A 21,364-nucleotide genomic window follows, 5' to 3' on the forward strand; every position below is an offset into this window, starting at 1 on the left:
TGATATTCATATTAGATATAAACATTAAAAAATTCTATTAAAATCGAATTGTTTATTTCTTAGGTAAATGGTCAGAATGTTGTTAAGGTCGGCCATCGGCAGGTTGTCAATATGATCCGGCAGGGCGGCAACAGCCTCATGGTGAAGGTTGTCATGGTAACCCGCAACCCTGATATGGAGGAAGGCTCAAGGAAGAAAAGTAAGAGTCGCTGAAATCACTCATGATAACTGAAACTTCATGTTAAGCAGCTTGACTGACCACAGCTGCCTTTTCCTCTGTCTTCCAGTCCCACAGCAGAGCAAGAGGCTGAGCACCCCAGCTATCGCTCTGCGCTCCAAATCAATGACTTCAGAGCTGGAGGAGATGGGTGAGAATCAAGCTTAATTTAGCTTTTTTTTTGGCAGATTAAAGCAGGAGGATGATGGAGCATATTGCTATGGAGATGTAGAGAAAGAAGGAGGGTGTTTTGCTGGTTAGAAACAGACTCAGGTAATGAGGACTGATGGAGGCAGCGTGAAGGCAGAGCTGAGGGTTGTTAAAGATTCTGAAAGTGTGAAGCCAACTTGAGCGAGGTATAAATTAAGACGGCAGTTATTTAGTTGCAGGAAGAAGCCAAAGATGACTGGTGTCAGATGATGGTCTCAATACGTTTCACTGTTTTTTCAGAGGTTCCACACTGTCACTACCAGCACCCCCACTACAGGTAACCCCACCCAGAAAAGTGTTGCCATCCACCGTGTGATCCCTCTCTCACTGCCCGCTCTTACCTTTAACCTCCTGCACCCCCTACTCCTCCCTGGCCCTCTTTATCTCCAGAGGACAACTAAACACTCTTAGAGGACGGGTGTCACTTGAGGAGAGGTCCCACTAACAGTCTAAACTGCTTCTTTTTGCTTTTGTTATCTGATGCTGAACATTTCTGCTAATTCCTTTGGAAGAAATCCTACCAAGAATAAAATTATTGAGATGAGTAATTTAACTTTGCTCCTGGTCTGTTCCTATGGTAACAGCATTATGTGTGGCTAAGCCATCGCTATTTGAGGCAAAATTGTGGGAGGAGAGTGCAAAGCGAGGGTCAACGCCCCCACTCGCAGATCATAATGTTTGCCAGTGTTTTAATTGTGGATGGCTTAGATCTTCTTGTGTTTACCGCTTCTGCTGGGTGGTTCTGAGCATGCTCAGTGAGCACCTGCTGATTTATAAAAGAGAAGCTGCTACAGTCAGATGGACTTTCTAAACTGCTAACAACTAAATAAAACTTGAAGGGATGGTCGGAGATTCTTTTTAAAGTGAGGTTCTGTAATAGGCTTGTGAACAGTCAATATCTTACCTGCAAAGATCAACTCTCCCTATGTTAGCGGGTCCTACAGGATAAATGTACATATAGTTGAAGAGTGGCCAAAACTAAACTCCAATCAAAACAATATTTTGTGAACTTTTAAACTGTCCTTAGCTTTGCAGTGTTGCCCATGAAAAAGCATTTCCCCCCATTACTGCTTTATTCTGTCATTGCTTTTTTATCTTACTCTTAAACATTACAGAAAACACAAATATAATTTCTTTAAATTATGTTTTAAAAAACATATTACCATTTTTGACCCATTCTGCTTTAAAGAAAATGTTTAAATTCTTCAAACTGTGTGGTTCCTAGAGGTGTTCTTGATTTTTTTGGCTTGGACTTTTTTTTTTTTTTTACAGCAAATCCCAGTTTCTCTTACGGAAGAGGATTAGGGCCAGTGGGGGAAAAAAAAGTTAACTGATTTTTAAATTTTATTTCAGTTTAGTATGGGAAAAAAGTCAGAATTCTGAGAAAAAAGTCAGAATTCTTAAAATCAGAATTCTGAGAAAAAAGTCAGAATTCTGATTTTAAGAATTCTGAGTTTTTAATCTCAGAATTCTGACATTTTTCTCAGAATTCTGACTTTAATCTCAGAATTCTGACTTTTTTATTGTCAGAATTCAGTCCGAATTCTGAGAAAAAGTCCGAATTCTGACTTTTTTCCCATACTATACCTCTTCCGTATTCTTTGAAACTGTTATCATTCTTAAGATTTTATCCTAGAAGGTTTAAGGTTCCACTCTTTATAGGAAGATTGGGTATCTTACAATTAAGTCATGATCTAACAAAGTGTTATGGGTCATTTACGTTTTCACACATGACCAGGTTGGTCAGAATCCCCTTTTTTTCCTTCAATAGACTGCATCGTCATTTTAAAAACTACATTTTGTATTTACCTGGGATATTAGGTGTGAACAAACAGAAGAAATATGTCAGGGGGCAAATATCTACATACAAAGAAGTTAAAGATTGGTTATATTAGACGGTGTACTACGAACAATTTTCTTTTGGGTTAGGGTAACATACCAAAAACTGAGGTTTTTTAAAGTCGAAGTACTTAATTGAAAAGAACCGGCAGTTTAAAACTTTGTTAAACATACTTAGTTTAGTTTATCGTGTTTGTTTTGAACATGATTGGAAAATAAAATGGCAAAAGAAAAAAACTGTAAAATCAGCAACACTGAAACCCCATCCCACTGCTGTATTTTTCAGCCTCTGTGAGCTAAAAAGTATTGATATGTTCTGTTCTACATACAGTATATGGTTTAAACAAGGGAGGTCATTATTGGCAGCATGTCCTAACCTGCATTTTCTGTGAAAATAAAGAGCAGCTTCTGAGTGATTAACCACCTGATGCAAACACGAAAATAGTTGCCGATTTTTATAAAGTGGCCTTCTTCAGTTAACTTTTGGATAATCTTATGTGACTTTATAGCAAATAAAGAGAATCATGTTCTGCAAGTGAGATATTAGCTTTTAACAAAACCTGATTTCAGAAATCCTGATCTATCCCTTTAAGATAAACCCTCTGCTAGTGTCGTAGTAAAAACCACACCTACCGAGACCAAGGTCTCCGCCTCAGTCTCGGTACTCCTTGGTCTTGGTGGTCTTGACTGCAACTCTACCATCTGCATAGTTGTTTTCCACGTCTCCTCTTCTTACCTGCCTTCTTATGGTGTTGTGACCTCACCTGATCTGCACAAAGCATGAAAGACCAATCATACAGACAGACACGGGTTTCCCGAACCCCACCAACCCCATTTTCTGATGTCACCCCTCTCACTGAATACAACTGAAACTTTTAAACTGAAATATTCACAGATTTAGTCCAAAGACAAAAAGCCTATTTCGCTTCTTGTGAGCTGGTACTTTTTATAGTCTTAATTTGGCTCTTTTTTTTTTTTTACTACCTGACTATGTTGTTCATCTGTAGGGATCTTTAACCCGTTACAAGCCTCAAGCTTTAATGTACATGTAAAACAAAACATAATAAATTAGTATTCAATGTATAGATTAAACTGTTAATAAAACATAACTTGGTTCTAGATATGAAATTACATGTGTTTAATTAGCTAAATCTAACTGTAACAGGCACATATTTAATGAAATGGTGTTAAAACGTTGCTATGACCCCAAATGCTACAGTAGATTTAAACATGATTCACAAGCAGGAGAAACATTAAATAATAAATTATAAAGTCTAAATATAAATTTTTGGGTCAGAAAATATAAACATCTAAATTGAATTGCCATAAAAGTAAAGATGCTTAATCTGTAAGACAAAGTAAGGTTTGAAATGCTTGTTTTCTTCTTTGAATCAAGGTGAAAAGAGCACCCAGTGTGACGAAGCAATGTAAGCCGCTGCCATACGCTGATTCTGATGCTAATGAATTCATTTCACTGTGGCACCTGTTCAGCTTTCTCACCTCTGTGATTGGTGCAGTGTCCCAGTTCACCTATAAGTCAAGCAGCAAGATAACAAGAACATTAAAATGGAAATGACCCTGCAGGGCACATGGGGTCTTTAAACTGGCTGTAATATCGAGGAGATTGTTGTCCAAGTATGTTTAGAGGAAGTTAGTGGCAGTAAAAACATGCGCTTCCCTTTTTTAAAAACCCATTTCTATTGTATTTACACCAAACCTCAGTCACACCCGTGAATGTAAGGGTCACCTTAAGTTCTTCCTCTTCCCCACTTTTGTAAACTCCTCCGTTAGCTGGGTTAACCACTAACTCTGCCTCTTCCTCTGTCTCCTTTGTGCTCGCTGCCCCGCTGACCGGATCCTAACCGTTTGACAGTGGAGAGAGGTGGGAGTGGGCTCCAGCCCTAAAGTCCATGTTCGCGTGAAAGCACAGCATATGTGTTTGCAGCCTGTTTACTGTAACATGAGTGTGCATGCTTTGGTTGCGTGCTGCGGGGGTGTGAATGTGCGTTTTTCACAGGGTGACTCAGTTCGTCAAGCTCTGGGGAATATGATTAGTATGCTCTGTAGCAACACACTTTCACTCCTGCCAAAAACTTAAGTCTCCTTTTGTCCTCCTTCCAGCTGCTACCCCTTGGAAAAAAAAATCAGGTATGCTCTGGTGCACCCCCGGTTAAAGGCTAAGCATTTATGTCTGTCTAAAATGACCCATCAATCACTGGCCTCTTTGTCTTCCTCTCTCTCAGAATTCGAATCCTCGCAAGTTTCAGAGAAGAAGAGGACAGTTTATCAGATGGCTTTGAGTAAGATGCTGCTTTAGTATATCCTGCAGTTCTTCTGAACCCCATCATATGTCCTGTCACCTTTTTCCCAGGGTTCTACCTGTTTTATTGCTGTCCATTTTTCTGTTTCATCCTGGTACGTCTCTTTCTCTCCCCGTCTCTCTGTCTGTCTCTTTCCTTCTTTTTTCCCTCTCAGATAAACTCGATGAAATTCTTGCAGCGGCTCAGCAGACAATCAACACCAACGAGGCTTCTGGGACACGGGGACAGGGGCCAAAGAGGGACAGGGGACGAAGTTTCTACGGAAATGAGGTTTGTTTTGTGACATTGATAAATCTACGGGAAAAGATATGAAATCGCTGCTTTTTGTGAATTTTCACTCAGCCTTTTAGTCAAATGCTTTTTCTAATGGGCAAACTTTACTTCCAAGATTATAATAATTGATTTTTCAGATCAAGTGGATAGAAAAACAATGACTGATCCCGCAATTTGCAATTCGTAGATGTCTAAATTTGTAAATGTAAGTCGATATTCGTAATTAGATTTAAGATTTTTACTTGTTTCTCGTCAACTCAACGATATCAGATACATGTAGTTAAAAAGTTACACTTTGCAAACCTATAAGTACCAATTACAAATTTATGAGTATAAATCAAGTATAAGACTATAGGTGTTACATCCCTTAACAGTTTATGCACCTGAGGGTTGTTCACCAACCACCATGAAACAAATACTAAAACAAAAGCACTGATCAACATTATATCTCTGCAGAAATGCTGTTTTCAAGGCACGCATACATAGCATAAAGTTTAATCAGTAGGTCTGTTTTTGTCTTTTTCCATTTTTTTTTATAAAAAAGGCAGTTGCGGTGCATTACCGCCACCAACAGCTTTATCAGGGGTACTCATAAATGTGTGATTTGTTCGTATATCTTCTATAACTTTATAACTTTTTAAACTTCTTAAACATGTGATGTCATTTTTAATTACATATATCGACTTTTTACAAATATGGACACCTAAGCATACATTTTAATGAAATTATGAATTTTTTTTAACATCTTAATGTACAGTTGCAGCTGTCTGATTGACAGAAAACGTCGGCCAGAAATGGAGCTGCTAGCTGAACCAGGGTAAAGGATCCAAAATCTCTGCAAATCAAACAAGTCTGGCGAGAGATTTTGGTTGTTTCCAGAAAACTGGCTATACAATTTTTAATAAAAAGTAAGAAGGAAACATTTAAGAGGAAACGAGAAAGGATCCAAAAGCCCCCCCCAGAACAAAAGGCCTTGGAAATAGGAAATGCTGCATGAAAAAATTCAGCTGAAGGAGATCAACTAAAAGCAAGTTCTAGAGGGTAATAGAGGGACATTCATGCATGTAAAACAGTGGTTGTACGCATTTGTGGTATTTAGAAATGAATCTGGGCTCTGCACTGGCAAAGGTGAAAGGTGAAAATGCTGGATGGTTAATTTGGTGCCATCCCACTGAAACATTGTGACTCGCTGCTGTGAATCTCCACAGCTTATCTACAGTGATGATGTCAACGGGCGGCTTAGATGGTCATGTTGACTGTAAAAAAACAACAAAAACAAACATTAAAACTTACGGCCCTTTAGTCATTTTATAAAAGAGACATTATGTAGATTTTACTGAACAATATATTAAAAATTGTCTGTTTATTTGACCCTTTATGACTAAAATATGATTAGAGTAGCAGACTAAACACCTCTGTAGTTCAGCGCCAATACACCTAGAAGCCTGTAGCCTATTTTCCTGAATTTACTTTGAGTCGTAACTTGCGGCGCTGTTCAGCGGATGTCAAGCCTGTCCATGTTAAATGGGTCCAAGCAATCAAAGTGTTATATTTAAGATAGATTTTGTGAATACTCAGAAGCGATCAGCATCCAGCTCAACTCAGACATCAAAGGGAAATCCAGGTAAGGTGAAAAAAAAGTCAATAAAAAAAAAGTAATTGTCAAGTATGAGTGAAAGCTATTAGAACGAGCAGAAGAGTGCTGAAGTTCTATGTTTTGGCCACAGGTGGCATTATCATTCTTATTATAAGTAGATATGGTGATGATGAAATGATTTTCAGGATGATAATGTTTCTGAGGTGAAAACTATCTAGATCTCATTCAGTTCGCTGTTAGTTCCTGATATTTAAAGAATATGGTCCTTTATTAGTGAAGTTGCTGCCTCCAGAGAATTAGAGCAGCTATAAAAGACAAAGAATTAATAAGATTCATGATTACATTTGTTTTTTTCTAGAAGATCAGAGGAAGTAAAATCCAATTCATTGGAGATAAAGCTGGTCACACTATTTTTCTCTCAAATCTGAAAAAAAAAAATGTTTTCTTAAATTTCATTATAGAAAAATACAACCATCCCTTCTAGGAGGGGACCTTAATTTAAAGTGAAACTAAATTTAAACTGTTTTAAGTCAGCAAATGAAAGTAAACCACCCTTAACCACCTTTTTCCTACTTGCTTTGATTCTGTTTTATCTACCTGTATTTTAATCATGTAAAGCACTTTGCATTGTCTTTGTACTGAATTGTGCTATACAAATAAATTTGCCTTGCCTTGCCTTAACATTTGCAGTTATTGGTATCACATAGTGACCTAGTTGACCAGGTATGAGTGTGCAATCTAAGAACAAAAGGTGATAAACTCATATAACTTTGAGCTATGGAAGCCCAATAATGCCATAAATTCACAGAAATAATCCAGATTTGCCACAAATGTAATCTTCATAAACAGAATATTTAACTAATCAGTAAAATCACTTTTTTTAATTTAATTGTGGGTTTAAGATTATATACTTATTGTGTATTTATTTGTTCTTTTTAAACTTGTTTCTTAAAATTGATTTGTGTGGGTTGTTTACTCTGTGTCTTTGTGTTGCCCTGTGATGGACTGGTGACCTGTTCACTGTAACTATGCCTGTAAGCATTAGCGTGTAAAGACAAGAGATGTATAGATTGTATTGGGTATCATTAAAATGATTTCTTCTAAACACAAACTTTAGATCGGTTTAAACATTAAGGCTGGAAAAGTCTATAATTTCAAAAGGGAAAAATATGTGGAAGTGTTAAAGTGCATTTCGAGTACAAAATGTTTTGTATTGTTTCAGCCAAACTACGGTGATCAGTCTGGGATGGGGATGATGTCAGGACTGGGACTTGGCTACGAGCGTGGACAGTATAGCTCTGGTCACGCCCCACAGCACGGTATGCTGCGGCAGAAATCCATCGGTGAGGTTGTCTGTTTTTTTTCCGTCTGCCCCTCGTCCACCTGTCTGTCTGTCCTCTGGTCCAGTAAAGCTTCAAGATGTTCTGACCTTTGTATGCGACAATGTCTTGTCTGTGGCCCAAAGTATGTACTCCACCTGTATCTGTACTATATAAATACCTCTTGTAAATGTACTTAATCCGATTTATTTTCTTATGAAGTTATAGTTCTGCTTGCGTGTGTGGTTTAAACATAAGTTATCTGCAATCAGAGGGAGTTCAGTTTGATTAAAAATGGAGTTAGATATATCACTGATAAAAGACAGTTTGTTTGACTCTGCTGCTGACAGAAAGAAAAAAAAAATGTAAATGTCATGTTGGCTTGTAGTTCCCACATGCAGATTTAGGCAGAGAAGTAGTTAGTTAGTCATCTTGCAACACAGGTCAGCCCAGCCACCAGCAAAGATCCTCTCTGTAACAGGAAGCTCACTCACACCTGAAAAACAGCAAAACCCCAGGTACAGGCAGTCTCAGAGGTCCAGCAGTCTGATGCCAGGTCAAGCCAAAGTAGTTGCCAAATTGAAGTTTTTAAACTTTCTATCAATTTAAATATAAATATAAATGTAGGTCTATATCAAATTTATTACAATATTTATAACAGTTACTTATAACAGACATTTTGAGGGGCCGGTTATAATAGATACAAGAGGTTCCTAGGTCCACACTAAATGTGTAATATCTTTCCATTGGGGGAAAACACATGCTATTTGACTCCGTACATAATACGTTGCATATTTGCAACAATGGGCATAAAGCGGTTAAAACTCATAGTGTAAACACAGCTGAATCTAGAGTCACAACACAAAGTAGGAGTATTTTTTTTCTTCACAATTATGCCCAATTTTTATTTATCACATAAAATGCAAGAATGAATTCAAGAAATTTGTTGTTAAAGCATGAAAAAGTAGTAAATATCCATACAATGCAGTGGGATTGTATGTTTTTCTATGCTGTGCATTCTGATATTCTTTGAGAAATATCTAGCAGTGATATATCTACAGTTCTGCAAATCATGGAGCTGAGGACAGACTTTGTCGGGCAGGCAGATTCAGACAGACAATCGCAACTTTACTTACCTCCAAAGAAACAGTTTGTTTATATTTGTTAATAGCTGTAACCTCTTAACTGATGTTTTCCTCTTGATTGTTCTTGTCCCTGTACTGTAGGTGTGCCTGAGGAGGAGAAGCAGTTTTTGCATCCTCCTGCAATTAAGTTTGCACGGAGTCTGTCAGTGCCTGGTCCAGATGATATTCCCCCTCCTCCTACGACAGCTCCCCCCGAACCTCCATTCTCCTCCGCCCCACTGATCGGCTGGAGAACGAAGTCATCCCAGCAGTCCTCTGTCTCTGTGTCCCAGTCAACGTCTAGCTCTGCACACTACCAGCCCTTCTCCCAGTCAGGACACCTGAGCCAGGGTGGCAGGGAGAGGGTGGGTGGTTCCACCACTGGCACTGCTGGTGGAGCAGCAGACCACACAACTCCTTATGTACATGCAGCTTCTCATACAGCTCAAAGCAGGACTGCATCGCGAAAGGTTGCCTATACTGGGGAGTCTGTTGGAGCTGGGATCGGGGCTGGCACAGGAACTAAATCAGCAGGCCTAAGGAGAGGCTATAGCACAGCTGTGCCCCCGTCCAGCATTGCTACTGTAATGCCCCAGCAACAACAGACCACCCAGAGTCAACCCCAGCGGGCAGACCGCAGTGCACCTGCGGCAGGTGGCCCCAAAGGAGGGGCCAGAAGAGGCAAAGGGCCTCTAGTAAAGCAATCTAAGATAGAGGAGCTGCGTCTAGGTCAGGGAAGCCTAGGGAGCAAAGACTCTGTGGAGAAAAGCTCAATTCCTATCCCCACCATTATTGTAAAAGCTCCCTCAACCAGCAGCAGTGGACGGAGCAGCCAGGGCAGCAGTGTAGAGGCTGATGTTCCAGCGTCGGGGGAGACAAGTGATACAAAAACACCTCATGGCCCGCCTCCATCCACTCCTGCTCCACAGCCACCTGCACCACCATCCATCCCAGCACCCCCACCTCCATCTTTGCCTTCTATTCGAGCCCAGGAAAATCTGGACTTTACCAGCCAGTTTGGGGCCGCTATTGTTGGCGCAGCTCGCCGAGACAGGGAGCGATTTCTTGAAGCCCGTCGAAAGAGTGCCTCCTTATTCATGTCTGCTGAGGAGGACCTGAGTCTTGGGATAAGTGAAGCATTAGGAGGAGCTTCAAGATCTCAGGTGTCTCAGCAGCAGTTAAACAATCAACCTGAAAGTTCATCAACACGACTGCGCCCTTCCAAGTCTATTGATGAGGGCATGTTTTCTGCAGACACCTTTATCCAACACACCCGGAGTATGCCTCCAGCCTTTGGCCTACCAGAGTATCCCTCTACGGCCCTGGACTATCAGCCCAAATCTGTGCCTGCTGATCTGTACACCGCAGCAGGCAGACAACCATCTTCCTCCTCCAACACCACTTTTATTCATCCTTTAACTGGGAAGGCACTCGACCCCACATCACCTCTGGGCCTCGCCCTGGCTGCCAGGGAGCGTGCCCTGAGGGATGACAGCAGGTTACGGAGGGGAACAGAACATCTCTTGACCCGCCAAATGTCAAGCATGGTGTTCCCTTCATCCGGTGTCACCACTCAGCCAGTATCATCAACAACGCAGTCTTCAAGCTCTTACTTGGTGACTTCTTCTTCTTTGGCAGCTACCACGCCCACAGTTGGTCGTCCACCCTCGCCAAGAATCCTCAGGGGAGTAGGTAGTACATGGGGGGAAGAAGGTGGGGACCGTGAGCGTGAAGGGGGTGGAGCTCGTGAGGGTCTTAGAGTTCGGTTCTCTGAGGACAAAACGGTCCATACACACCACTATCAGTCTCAGCCATATCAGCCATCCTATAAGGAGCGTGACAGGTCAAGGGAAAGAGAACATTCTAGAGAGAGGGAGAGGGAGAGGGAGAGGGATAAAGAGAGAGAAGGTTACATGAGGCGTGCAGAGCAGGCTGTGGAAAGTTCAGGCCAGCAGCCCAGAAGACCCTCGTTTCTCAGGATGGAAAGTCAAGCTGATGCTTATATCCTGTCCCTCACACCTCCTTCTCCTCCACCAACCAATACCCAACAGGCAGCAAACACCTCTAAAAACACTGGAACAGGTTTGATGGTTCTTCCTCCTCCTGCTCCCTCAGTTGATGCAGATGATGAATTTGTCTACGCGGACCCTCTCCCTCCACCTTTGGAGTTTGCAAATAGCTTTGACAGGGGAATATCAGGATATTCCCAACATGGAATGCTTTCCAACAGCCTGATCCATCGGCAACAGCAAGTCCCTCCCCCTCCTCCACCACCTCCTCCACCTCCACCACCCCCACCTCCTCCACAAAAAGAACATTATATCAGCAGCTTTCCAGCCCATACACCTCTACACTCTCCTCAGGCGGGGGACTCCACTGCATCGAGCCTCACATCATATGACAGCGAGGTGGCAAATCTGACTCAGTCTGCTCCTTCCCCTTCTCAGACATCACCAAATCCTCCACCGCCTTCTTCACCTTCAACCCTTCAGCCATCCATGGGTCCTCCTCCTCCCCCCGCAGTCTCACCTCCACCTCCTCCTGGAGCTGGGTCCTACCACAGACCGTTTTCAATGTCTCACCACCTTTACAACAGCACTCACACATCTGGACGATCATCACCAACACCTCCCCAGCATGTGGTAGCACCTCCCCCAGCTTACCGGGGTCCCCTGGCTCCCTCCAGCACTGCTGCCACTTCCGTCCCACACAGAGGCACTGCTTCCCATGCCACAACCGCTACTTGTTCAGCTACCACCACCACTGCTGCTACCACAACCACCTCCAGTCAGTTCCATAAAGAGAGAACACACCCCACTCATTCAACTTACTCCACCACCATCACAGGAAGGACTAGCGACCACCATCGGCCTCACCCTTCTGCCAAAAAAGGGGAGTCCCAGGAAACAGTTGTAGACTCTGGGATTGAGGAACTTGATAGCCGCAGTAGCAGTGATCACCATTTGGACAGCATTTTGGGTCTAAGTGGGGCTGGAGTCCGAGGAGACAGGCTGGATCGAGGAGAGAGAGTTGGAGCTGGAGGGCATGGGCGTATGGGAGGGAGTTTAGGAGAAACAGAACGAGGAGGAGGGGACTTTCTGGAGTCATACATGAGCTACCTTGATGGGCAAACCTTTGAGATGCAGAATGCAACAGCAGCAGCTTCCACCTACCCAAAAACCAACAGGTTTAGAGAAGGTAATCGCAGTGCTGACCCTCATCGACAGACCAGCACTGCTCCTGCATCCTACCACTCCCACAGGCAAAGAGATGGGCAGGTAGATGATGAAGTAGAGGAGGGACTCGGGGAAGACGAAAGTGCTCAAGATGGTTACGGGATGAGAGACATTCAGAATTTGGGCCGTCCAACATCACCGTACTTTGAGCGACCACGAACTCCTGAAATGAGGCAAGTCTGGGGCGATGGTCAGATGAGCGCTGATGGGGGGAGCCAGTCAGGGTCCTTTTTAGAAGGAAAGAAAATTTACCCTCCTGCATCAAGCATGAAGCCCAGCATTATTAACGAGCTGAGCAGCAAACTGCAGCAAAGAAGTAAAGACAGCTGGAGCAGCCATAGACCGCTAAGCAGGCACAGGTTGGTGGAAACTTCACATCATCTTATTGTTTATGCTTTTTCGTCACCACAATTTTACCAATATATTAAAAATGACTAACATCAACCTATACTGATGTAGGTACTGATCCCTAAAAGCCACAATCTGAATTTATCCGGTTAGTTGGCCTGTTGGTTGTGAAGCTCCTCAATGCACCTTTGGAAAGCCCGGATTCTCTTTTTAGTTAATATTATCCTACATAACTTGGATGACAAGGCTTCTTAGGTATTGCTGATTTTTTCTCGTCTTCTTTGATTGCCTTCCATGTTTGAAGGCTCCTGCTCTTTTGTCAACATAAAATACTGAAAACTGCACTCTGTTCTGGCAGCCCTTGGAACACAATGATTAGTTCAGGGACCAGGAAGTAAACACGGGCACTGAAGTAATTCCACACTGTGCCTCTAGGTTTGAAAGGGGAACGTTTTTACCAAAGACTTGTTGGTAGAGAGGAGAAATTGTTTATAGAGAATGTTATTTCCATTCCAGGTGACAAATGAGAATGAATCTGGTTAATTTTATTTAAAACTTTATACATTTTTTCTATCAAATTACAGTAATCTACCAAATCCATAAAAAGTACACCTGTTGATGATTTCGAAGCATTATTTATTACTTGAAGAAATTAATACATGCTTTCTTTATTCATTTAATTTGGAAATTTTGGACTAATGCTACGATCAGACCGCACTCTGCAGAAGCAGCTAGGTTACATGCAACATTCATCTGGTTGTATCCAGGATCTTGTACTTTTGGTCATTATCCAGTAAATTGTGAGCTTTGCATTTTTCGCTCAGCTCTCTCTTTACCTATTATTCGAACAGTATCCCTAACACCAGCATGTATAATACTCAGGATCAGATAGGAAATGAAGTCAGTGGTATTAAACATCACTAGCACTAACCCAACATCTGACCCAATAATGACATCTATTTTGCTTGTTACGGTTTTACCCCCTCATACTTTGTATATATAGAGCAACTAGTGTCATACACATTAACTAAAACCTAGCCTTCTGTTTTATTTTGTATTCTTTAAATTATATATATAAATAGTACAGAATCTCATAGATTTTTCAAATGAATCGTGTTTTCCTATATATTCAGTATTGGACCACTGTGCACTTATTTTGATGTACTAATTTTATTGGAGTCCGAAAGCCTGTTTTTTTTAACCATATCATAAAATAAGGATTAAATATAGAAGACTTACTTTAAATAGGAAAAAAAGGCCTGCAGAAAACGCATTTTTGACTGATATTACAAAAACATGTGGTATTAGTGTTCTTCACCTCTGTCAGACGATGTTCAAACCTCTGCCTATAAATTCTGTCTGGGTTTTGCTAAACTTGTCTCAACACTTTCTTCTGTTTCTCTGAAGTTTCACTTGTTTTCTCATTGAAGGAATAGCAAGTTTGTTCTATCAGCAGAACATGACATCCTAACCGGACTCTAACGTCCATTAGCCTAGAACTAGTTACAGCACAGTGGATACTGTAGGTCCCTCATTGTTTATTATCTGTATTTGGCTTCCATTGAGAATGTCTTTCATGTTTTAAGCTCACATTGTACAATATCGTAACCAGATCTGACAGAGATTGAATGAACTGAAAAAGAGAGATTGGATTAAAAAATATATATAGTCTTGATGAAGACTACTTCAGAATATTATAAACATTCTCCAAACACTGGATATCAATCAATATTGTTATGGAAAATATATTTTGTTTTAATCTTATTTAACTTAGAAAACCATTGTTATAATATTGGTATCTAAATTAAACCTGAAACAAAATTGAAACTCTCATTCAGTTTGCACATTTGATTGAACCCAACCACTTTTTTTCACAAATTTATCAGAAACGCTCTCTTCTAGTTACCGGTATGTGTTTTTTCTTGGAATAGGGGAGGTTGAATGTGGCTGCCTTGTTTGTCAGGGTAATAGGTTGCAGGTTACAAAGTAAGCAGCACTGTTGCCTTGTAGCAGTAAGATCCTGATTTGAAATCCCAGTATCTGATCTTTGTGTAGATATGGAGTTTCCATGATTTCCCTGTGTTTGTTCAAGTTTTCTCTGGGTACTCTGGATCCACTACCAACTCTTAAATATGAGTAAGTGGTAACAGATTGGTGTAAATCGGCCTGATACTAAATGCTCCAACTGTGAGAACAAAATGACATTATTAGATTTAAATTTTTATGAGCCCCAATAAAAAAATTATATTGTGGATTACAAGGGAGAGTATTTAAATAATTTAAAGACAGTTTATTGACTAAAGCAAATCCGGTTCAACCATGTAGAAACAGTAAGCAGTTCAACTATTGTATTATTACGTCAATAAACCATTAAAAGTGGGCCATGTACCATTAAAATCTGTGATAAAAACCTTTTCAGATGAGTCTTTAAGCATGATGGGCACCCAAATCACACTGCCAAGGCAACAAAGTAGTGAATGCACCACAGTATTAAGGTCAATGAATGATCTTTCGAAAGGTCGAAATTTACCGTAAGCAGAATCCACAGAAAAAAAATGTTGCGTTGTCATTTGACACTCCAGAAACCTAAAGGCTTTTTAATTTTAGTAGAGGGGTGTGTCAGAATCCCTGTCAAAGTGGTAAAACATGGAATCCAAATCAAAAAGCATCAGATTGAAAGGAGACCAAAACTCTACCTTCTTATTGACCAATTTGTGCTGCCTTTAACTAAAAAATGCTGAGTTGGAGGACTATAATAGCGCTGCTTACCTATGAAACTCTCTGCACACACTTCTAAGTCACATTTTTGTCTTCAATGTTTCTTTACATACATGGGTACATTTTCAGCAGTAGTTGGCATTTTCTTATTTTATTAAAGGAATAAACTGCCGTGACAACGGCTCTCTTGCATCAGCATTGAATCATAATTTCACTAAGAAAAATTTTATTTTAAGATTAGTTTCTGAACATATTTGTGTATTACAAACAAAAGACATTGGATATAACTTTTTTCTCTGTTCATCTCACTGTTGCTGGATCTCTGTTGTAGTTTTCTGTCATCTTTTTTATGCTTCTGCTCTCAGGTTTTCTGAAGACTCCGCCTCAGCACTGAGTCCGCCATCAGTCCGCTCCCAGTCTCCATCTCCAATTTCTTTATCACAGCCATCTTTATCGCCGTCTCCCACCCCAGCCTCTCAGTACCCAAACTGGGGGCGTTCCCCATCGCCTCAGCCTCCAGCCACTTCTCAACCTCCCCGCTCCCACTCCCCGTTGTCCCCAACGTCTTATTCCCCTTACCCTACATCTCCCAAGCACAGACCTGTGTACCGAACCAAAGCCCTGGAGTTCCAGTTTATCCCAAGTCGAGAGTCCCGAAAGGCAGAATCTCACATCCTTCAGCGCAGACGAGCTCCGAGTCCCCTTATATCCCAATCAGAAAGGCCCAAAGTGGCGCCACCCCGCCCATCGTCCCTTCCCCTTCTCCCTACGTCACCTCTCTACAGTGCCATCTACGACCTCCGTGGTTCAATCACTCCACCGTCTCCTGGGAATCCTCTTGGAGATCCTTACTTTTCACCTTCTCCTCCTCTTTTTGCCCCCTCTGGAGCCCCACCACCTCCAAACTCCACCTTAGTGGTGTCACGATCTCTTTCCCCAACCCATTTTCTATCAGGGACATCCTCTCCACCCCTGCACCCCCACCCGCCTCCTACCTGTCTGAGTTATCCCCACTTACCACCCCCTTCCCCCACAAAGCCTTTTGCTTCCAAGCCGTTACCCTATTGGACCAAGTACGATGTTGCAGACTGGCTGGCGTACCTCAACCTTGGCGAGCATAGAGAGCGGTTTCTTGACAATGAGATTGATGGCAGCCATTTGCCCTCTTTGACCAAGGAAGACTACCTGGATCTGGGGGTGACGCGAGTGGGGCACAGAATGAATATAGAGCGAGCCCTAAGGAGCGTCATGGATAGGTAATATTTGACTTTTAACTACAAGCTGTGTTTTTTTTTAAACAATCTGTATATATTGCAATGTGTTTTCAGTCATTATGAATGACATATTACCTATGATGCACTGATTAATGTAAAGAAATAAGAACCCAATATAGTTGAAAGCAGGGGCTCCCAAATAGGGGCCCAGGACCCCCTTGTGGTCATTAAACACCAAGTGGGGGTGGTTTGAGGTGATTTTAACAATCATTTTTATGTTATCCCTGAGCTATAAGGAGGGCTAAAATATATAATGGAATAAATACGTGTGGATGTAAATAAGTCTACCATGAAATATGTAAACATTACATCTTAGTAAATTTTATATATCTTGCATTAAATAATTAAAAAAAATGAATAAACTTCCCATTAAATCAATAAAAATGCATTTAAAGCGATTAAATAAATATCATTAATAATAAATGTATTAAAAATTAATAAAATTACTCTACCCTATGATTGAATACACACATATGAACACAAACACATAAACATATTGTGTCACACTATCCTATTGGGACTTTCCATAGACTTCCATTCATTTCTCACTCACCTCTATGGCCTAACCCAGACCCTTAACCTAACCATTACCAACACATACCTAACCCTAAACCTAACCAATACCCAATTTACATGGGGACTAGTCGTTGGTCCCCACAAGCACCTAAAGGTCCCCAAAATGTAGTATATTCCTAAAAAAATATGGCCACACACACACAAAAATATGTATACAAACAGTATATAAGAAACCATGGTTTGAAGTATAAACTAAAGCCAAAACAAATCATTTTGTGAATTTTTTCAATGGATTTTTTTCCCATTCTCCCTAAAATCCAAGAAAAACAAAATAAAATGTAACACTTGGGATGCCTTTAACAGATGAACAGCACCCTCTGCCTGTTGAAACACCTTAACTCAACTATTACACTGAAACCACTGTAGAAGATTTAAGGTTTTTAATAATGCTAAGTAATGCAACAAATGTGCAGAGGAATAAAGAACAGCAACATTAAAACAGTCTTTTGTCTCCTTTGTCCTCAGGTTGTCCAGCAGTCCGTTCCCCATTTCTGTTCTCTCTCCTCGGGAGGGGCAGACTGACAGGAGAAGGGACGACGGGAGTCGGAGTTGAGGCTGTAAAAGAGGGGCAGGGAGGGTTTGAAGTCAGTGATGGAGGAGGCCACAGTTGCTGCTGTTCATGACGGTGGATTCACAGGTTTCTGCAAGTGGGAGTCCCTGAAAGAGGGGGAGAAACAAGGGGAAAGGCTGATGATTTGTCCCAACGCCGGCTGGTGCTCTGATTTAAACAAACACCCCTTACATCCATCCAAACACAATCACAGTAACAAAACCTAACTAAACCTCCTCTCATACTAAAACACATGAAGACTTTATGGCTGCAGCAGAGATTATAAAGTTAGATTTATTAAGATCACAACCCATTTACACTGAACTGGGGGATTTAGTGTTGGGCTTCAGGGAAGAGTCGTCTTCAGCTGGCTGGCTGTTTTTGTTCAGGTTTAAAAGTGTGCAAAGATCCAGAGTTTACTTTCTTATCAGATGTTTGGAGGAGGTTTCGTTTGTGTGATTTATTTCATTTAGCAGAATAAAGTCATGGTAAGAAATTAAAGCCTCTGTTTTTAGGTTGAGTATAAGTGATCTGGTCTTTACCAAGTTTAATTTACAGCTCTCTGTTTTTGTGACAGTCCAACATGGACTGTGTGTCCAATGACAGCAGGGCTATCACAACCCTTATGTTTTTAACTTAAAGTATCTGCTTAATCCAAATGAGAACATTTATTTATTTTTTTTTTTGCCATGTTTCTTTTAAGACTTTTACGTTATTTAAGCTGCAGCTTAAATTTCCAGGATAAATCCCAATCCCCCAGGATCCCCTGGGGCACGCTCTCTGGATCTTATGGCTCAATAAATCCACCCCATCAGCTTAAATACTGATATCCATAGTTTTCTATCCCATACCAGGTCGATAGTGACTAGTTGCTTCTGGTCATTGCTTATGTCTTTTCTTCTAGGCATTGTGTTAAAACCTTATCCAGAGCAGCAAACTGAGAAAACTGGACACACTGATGGTGAATCATCACTAGAAATGAAAAAGAATCACGAGGCTCTGTCTTCTAAGTCCCACAGAGGCAGACAGGGGTTGAAAATGGATAAAGAACGGATCATTTCTTACCAAAAAGAGGTTTTACTTTCTTCTACCGTGACTGGACCTCTGCAGCTTCATGTTTTGGAGGAGTCCAGGGAGCAGATGGATGACCGGTGTGTTCGCTGTGTTTGTCATGTCTTTTCTTTTACCCCATCACTGGTAGGGCTCTGTTCTCACTGCAGATCCTTTGTTCAGCATCGTTATATTATTTTGTTGTCCTTATAGCTTTTATCATCTTATAACGACGTACATACAGACTGGTCACTGTATCACAAACGTGTAGCAAAAATAAGTGCCCAGACCTACATCATAAAAAGAATAAATGACATAAAAAAAAAAACTCACTGATATGCAGTCAGGCACACATGTTACTGCTATCCATGCCTGCATGCATACACCAACATGTAGATAAACACAAACACTCTGCGTTTGTGTCAGAGTTTATTTAACACCTTATATATAAAGACACAGAGTCCACGTTTGGATCAAAGACATACCTGTGCACAAAGGAGACAGACTGTGCTTTCAACTGTTACACTGGATCCAAGCGAACGTGAAGAGATATCTTCCAAAAGGAGTTCAGTTTTCTTCTGGAGAACAACTCTGCTCAGACCTTCTGGGAAGAGGGACACTTGGAATGAGGGGTGAGGGAGGGGGGTTTAAAAGAAAAACTGCCATTATCTTAATCTTTTTCCTCCCTGCTCCTTCCATCCCTGTCCACACATGCTAAAAAAAACTCCAGAAGGCGACAAAGAGAGATCATCCAAGAGAAACGCTTGTATCGAATTTTAATACTACGATTGTTCTTACAGTTTTTAAACTACAAACGGAAACACTGGAACTACTGGTATTGATACGACGAGACCTGTTGTTACTGCTTATCGTTACTATCATCGTCCTTACTGTTATTCCGGCCTCAGAAAAGCCCCGGTTTCCTCCTCTTAGGGTGTGAATGAAGATGCATGCTGAATCCTCTGTGTTGTTTGATTTAAACAGAAGCCTTGCAAACATAATGTGAAGCACATCGATGGATTTCTTTTTCCCCCTTGATCCTGATGTTTTGACTGTGCAGCTTTAATCAGACTATCATGCTCATTTTAAAAGCCTCAAAGTGTACTTTTCACCTGTAAAAGTTAGTGATATTATTCAGATGCTGTGACAATGTAGCAACTGTTACTCTGGGGATACCCAGGACATATCAGTGAGGAACTTTTTTTATTATTTAAATCCATAGAATAACAATCCCCTCTTATCTAATATTTGTGCTTTTTTTTTTTCCCCTCAAAGGTATTTTACTTCCCCATCAGCTTTGCACATTAACCTCTGAGATCGAATATAAGGGCTCTCTTATGACTTCACGCTTTCACCTGTTCTCCTGCTCTGAGTCCGAGAACAGTTTTATCAAACTGCATCTTTTACAGCAGAGTCTCTCTCCAACCCCTCTGCTATCCTTGAGTCTATTTTTGCAAAAAGGAAAGATTTTTTTTCATGCATCCTGTTGCACATATCTTCATTCTGTCAATGCACATTCGTAAATGCTGACTTGTATTTGTATCTGCAGAAGGTCAAGAGGAGATCCTCCTAGAATGCATAAGGAAATAGCAATAAGGACGATGAAAATAATGGTCATCAAACACGGTTTAAGAAGAGAAAAAAAAAGGATTCTTAAAAGTTCTAAAGAATCTCTGTCTTCCAAGTAATGTTTATCATGAAGATGTATTTATTTAACTGTTCTGCTTTCTATACAGTTTGACCCGTTCTCCACACCAGCTCCGCTCTGTCCGTTTTGTTTGCAGCTCGGAGTGATCACAGTGCATAATTTTTGTTAACAGCATATGATGCAGAGGCTGTCTCACCATTGGTAACACCTTAAATATCCCATCACACATTGGAAATATGAGTAGCAATGTTTGATAACAGCCAGAACTTTAGTGTATTAGGGTATTTATACTGGAGGCCTGCTTAAATGTGGACTGCTGGGATAGTACGAAATTAGAATCTGCAAGGTATTTACTCCATACAGATAATACATATTGGTATATCTGTATCCTTGTCAATTAACTTCCTGGGAATGTTTAGCTCAGTTCATACCTATTTTAGCCTCTAAATAGATGACATTATGCAGGTGTTTTGATGTTTTTTTTCTCTGAAGAACAGAAGTAAACAATCAACATTTAGAAAACAGCAAATCACCCCTAAAAGTTTAGTTATTTTTCTTCCACTTTTGTGTTTTTTGCCTGGGATTATCCACCTCGCTGTCAATAGTAGCAGCAGACATCCGAACAGGAACCTGGTTCATACAGGGAACTCGAAACTGGATCTTTAGAATTACTGCGATTTGACCCCCAAAATGATTTTAATCTAAATATGTGATTAGATAAATGTCATGAAATAAAGAAATATAAACATCTAATGCTTCACTCTTTATAAAAAGAGTGAAGTATGTACTTTTAGGGGTTCACCAATCTCTGGCTCTGATACTTTGGGGGGTCATAGGCTGAAATGTGTGGGAACCTCTGCTCTAGGTACCATACGTAAGGGTTTAGGTCATATTGGGGGTTATCTAGTGCTTCTTAAAAGAGCACGTACCAGATAACATATTCTATATGGAAGTATGTTTTATTTTTTTTTGGAAAAAAATGCTATCAAAAATCACTAAAAGCCTCAAATTGTAACTTATATTCAAGTCACACTGTAAGTACCTCTGCAGGTTCTGGCCTTATC

General features: G+C 40.8%; 1 protein-coding gene across 2 annotated transcripts in view; it reads left to right on the forward strand.

Moving 5' to 3' along the window:
* shank1 (SH3 and multiple ankyrin repeat domains 1) overlaps nt 1-18,260 on the forward strand; it is a 124,860-nt gene extending 106,600 nt beyond the window's left edge. The window contains exons 18-27 of one of the 2 annotated variants that reach the window (XM_015394012.1): nt 64-199; nt 288-368; nt 4,140-4,148; nt 4,388-4,414; nt 4,510-4,566; nt 4,742-4,857; nt 7,680-7,800; nt 9,003-12,495; nt 15,568-16,458; nt 17,518-18,260. In XM_015394012.1, the coding sequence (XP_015249498.1) occupies nt 64-199; nt 288-368; nt 4,140-4,148; nt 4,388-4,414; nt 4,510-4,566; nt 4,742-4,857; nt 7,680-7,800; nt 9,003-12,495; nt 15,568-16,458; nt 17,518-17,605 (5,019 nt within the window). In that variant the 3' untranslated portion in view covers nt 17,606-18,260. The remainder of the gene's footprint in view (nt 1-63; nt 200-287; nt 369-4,139; nt 4,149-4,387; nt 4,415-4,509; nt 4,567-4,741; nt 4,858-7,679; nt 7,801-9,002; nt 12,496-15,567; nt 16,459-17,517) is intronic. The other variant, XM_015394019.1, reaches the window with a different exon arrangement.
* Nucleotides 18,261-21,364: the final 3,104 nt, after the last annotated feature.

The sequence above is a fragment of the Cyprinodon variegatus genome, unplaced genomic scaffold (genome assembly GCF_000732505.1).
Source record: "Cyprinodon variegatus isolate N-32 unplaced genomic scaffold, C_variegatus-1.0 Scaffold24, whole genome shotgun sequence".
NCBI classification, from domain to species: domain Eukaryota; kingdom Metazoa; phylum Chordata; class Actinopteri; order Cyprinodontiformes; family Cyprinodontidae; genus Cyprinodon; species Cyprinodon variegatus.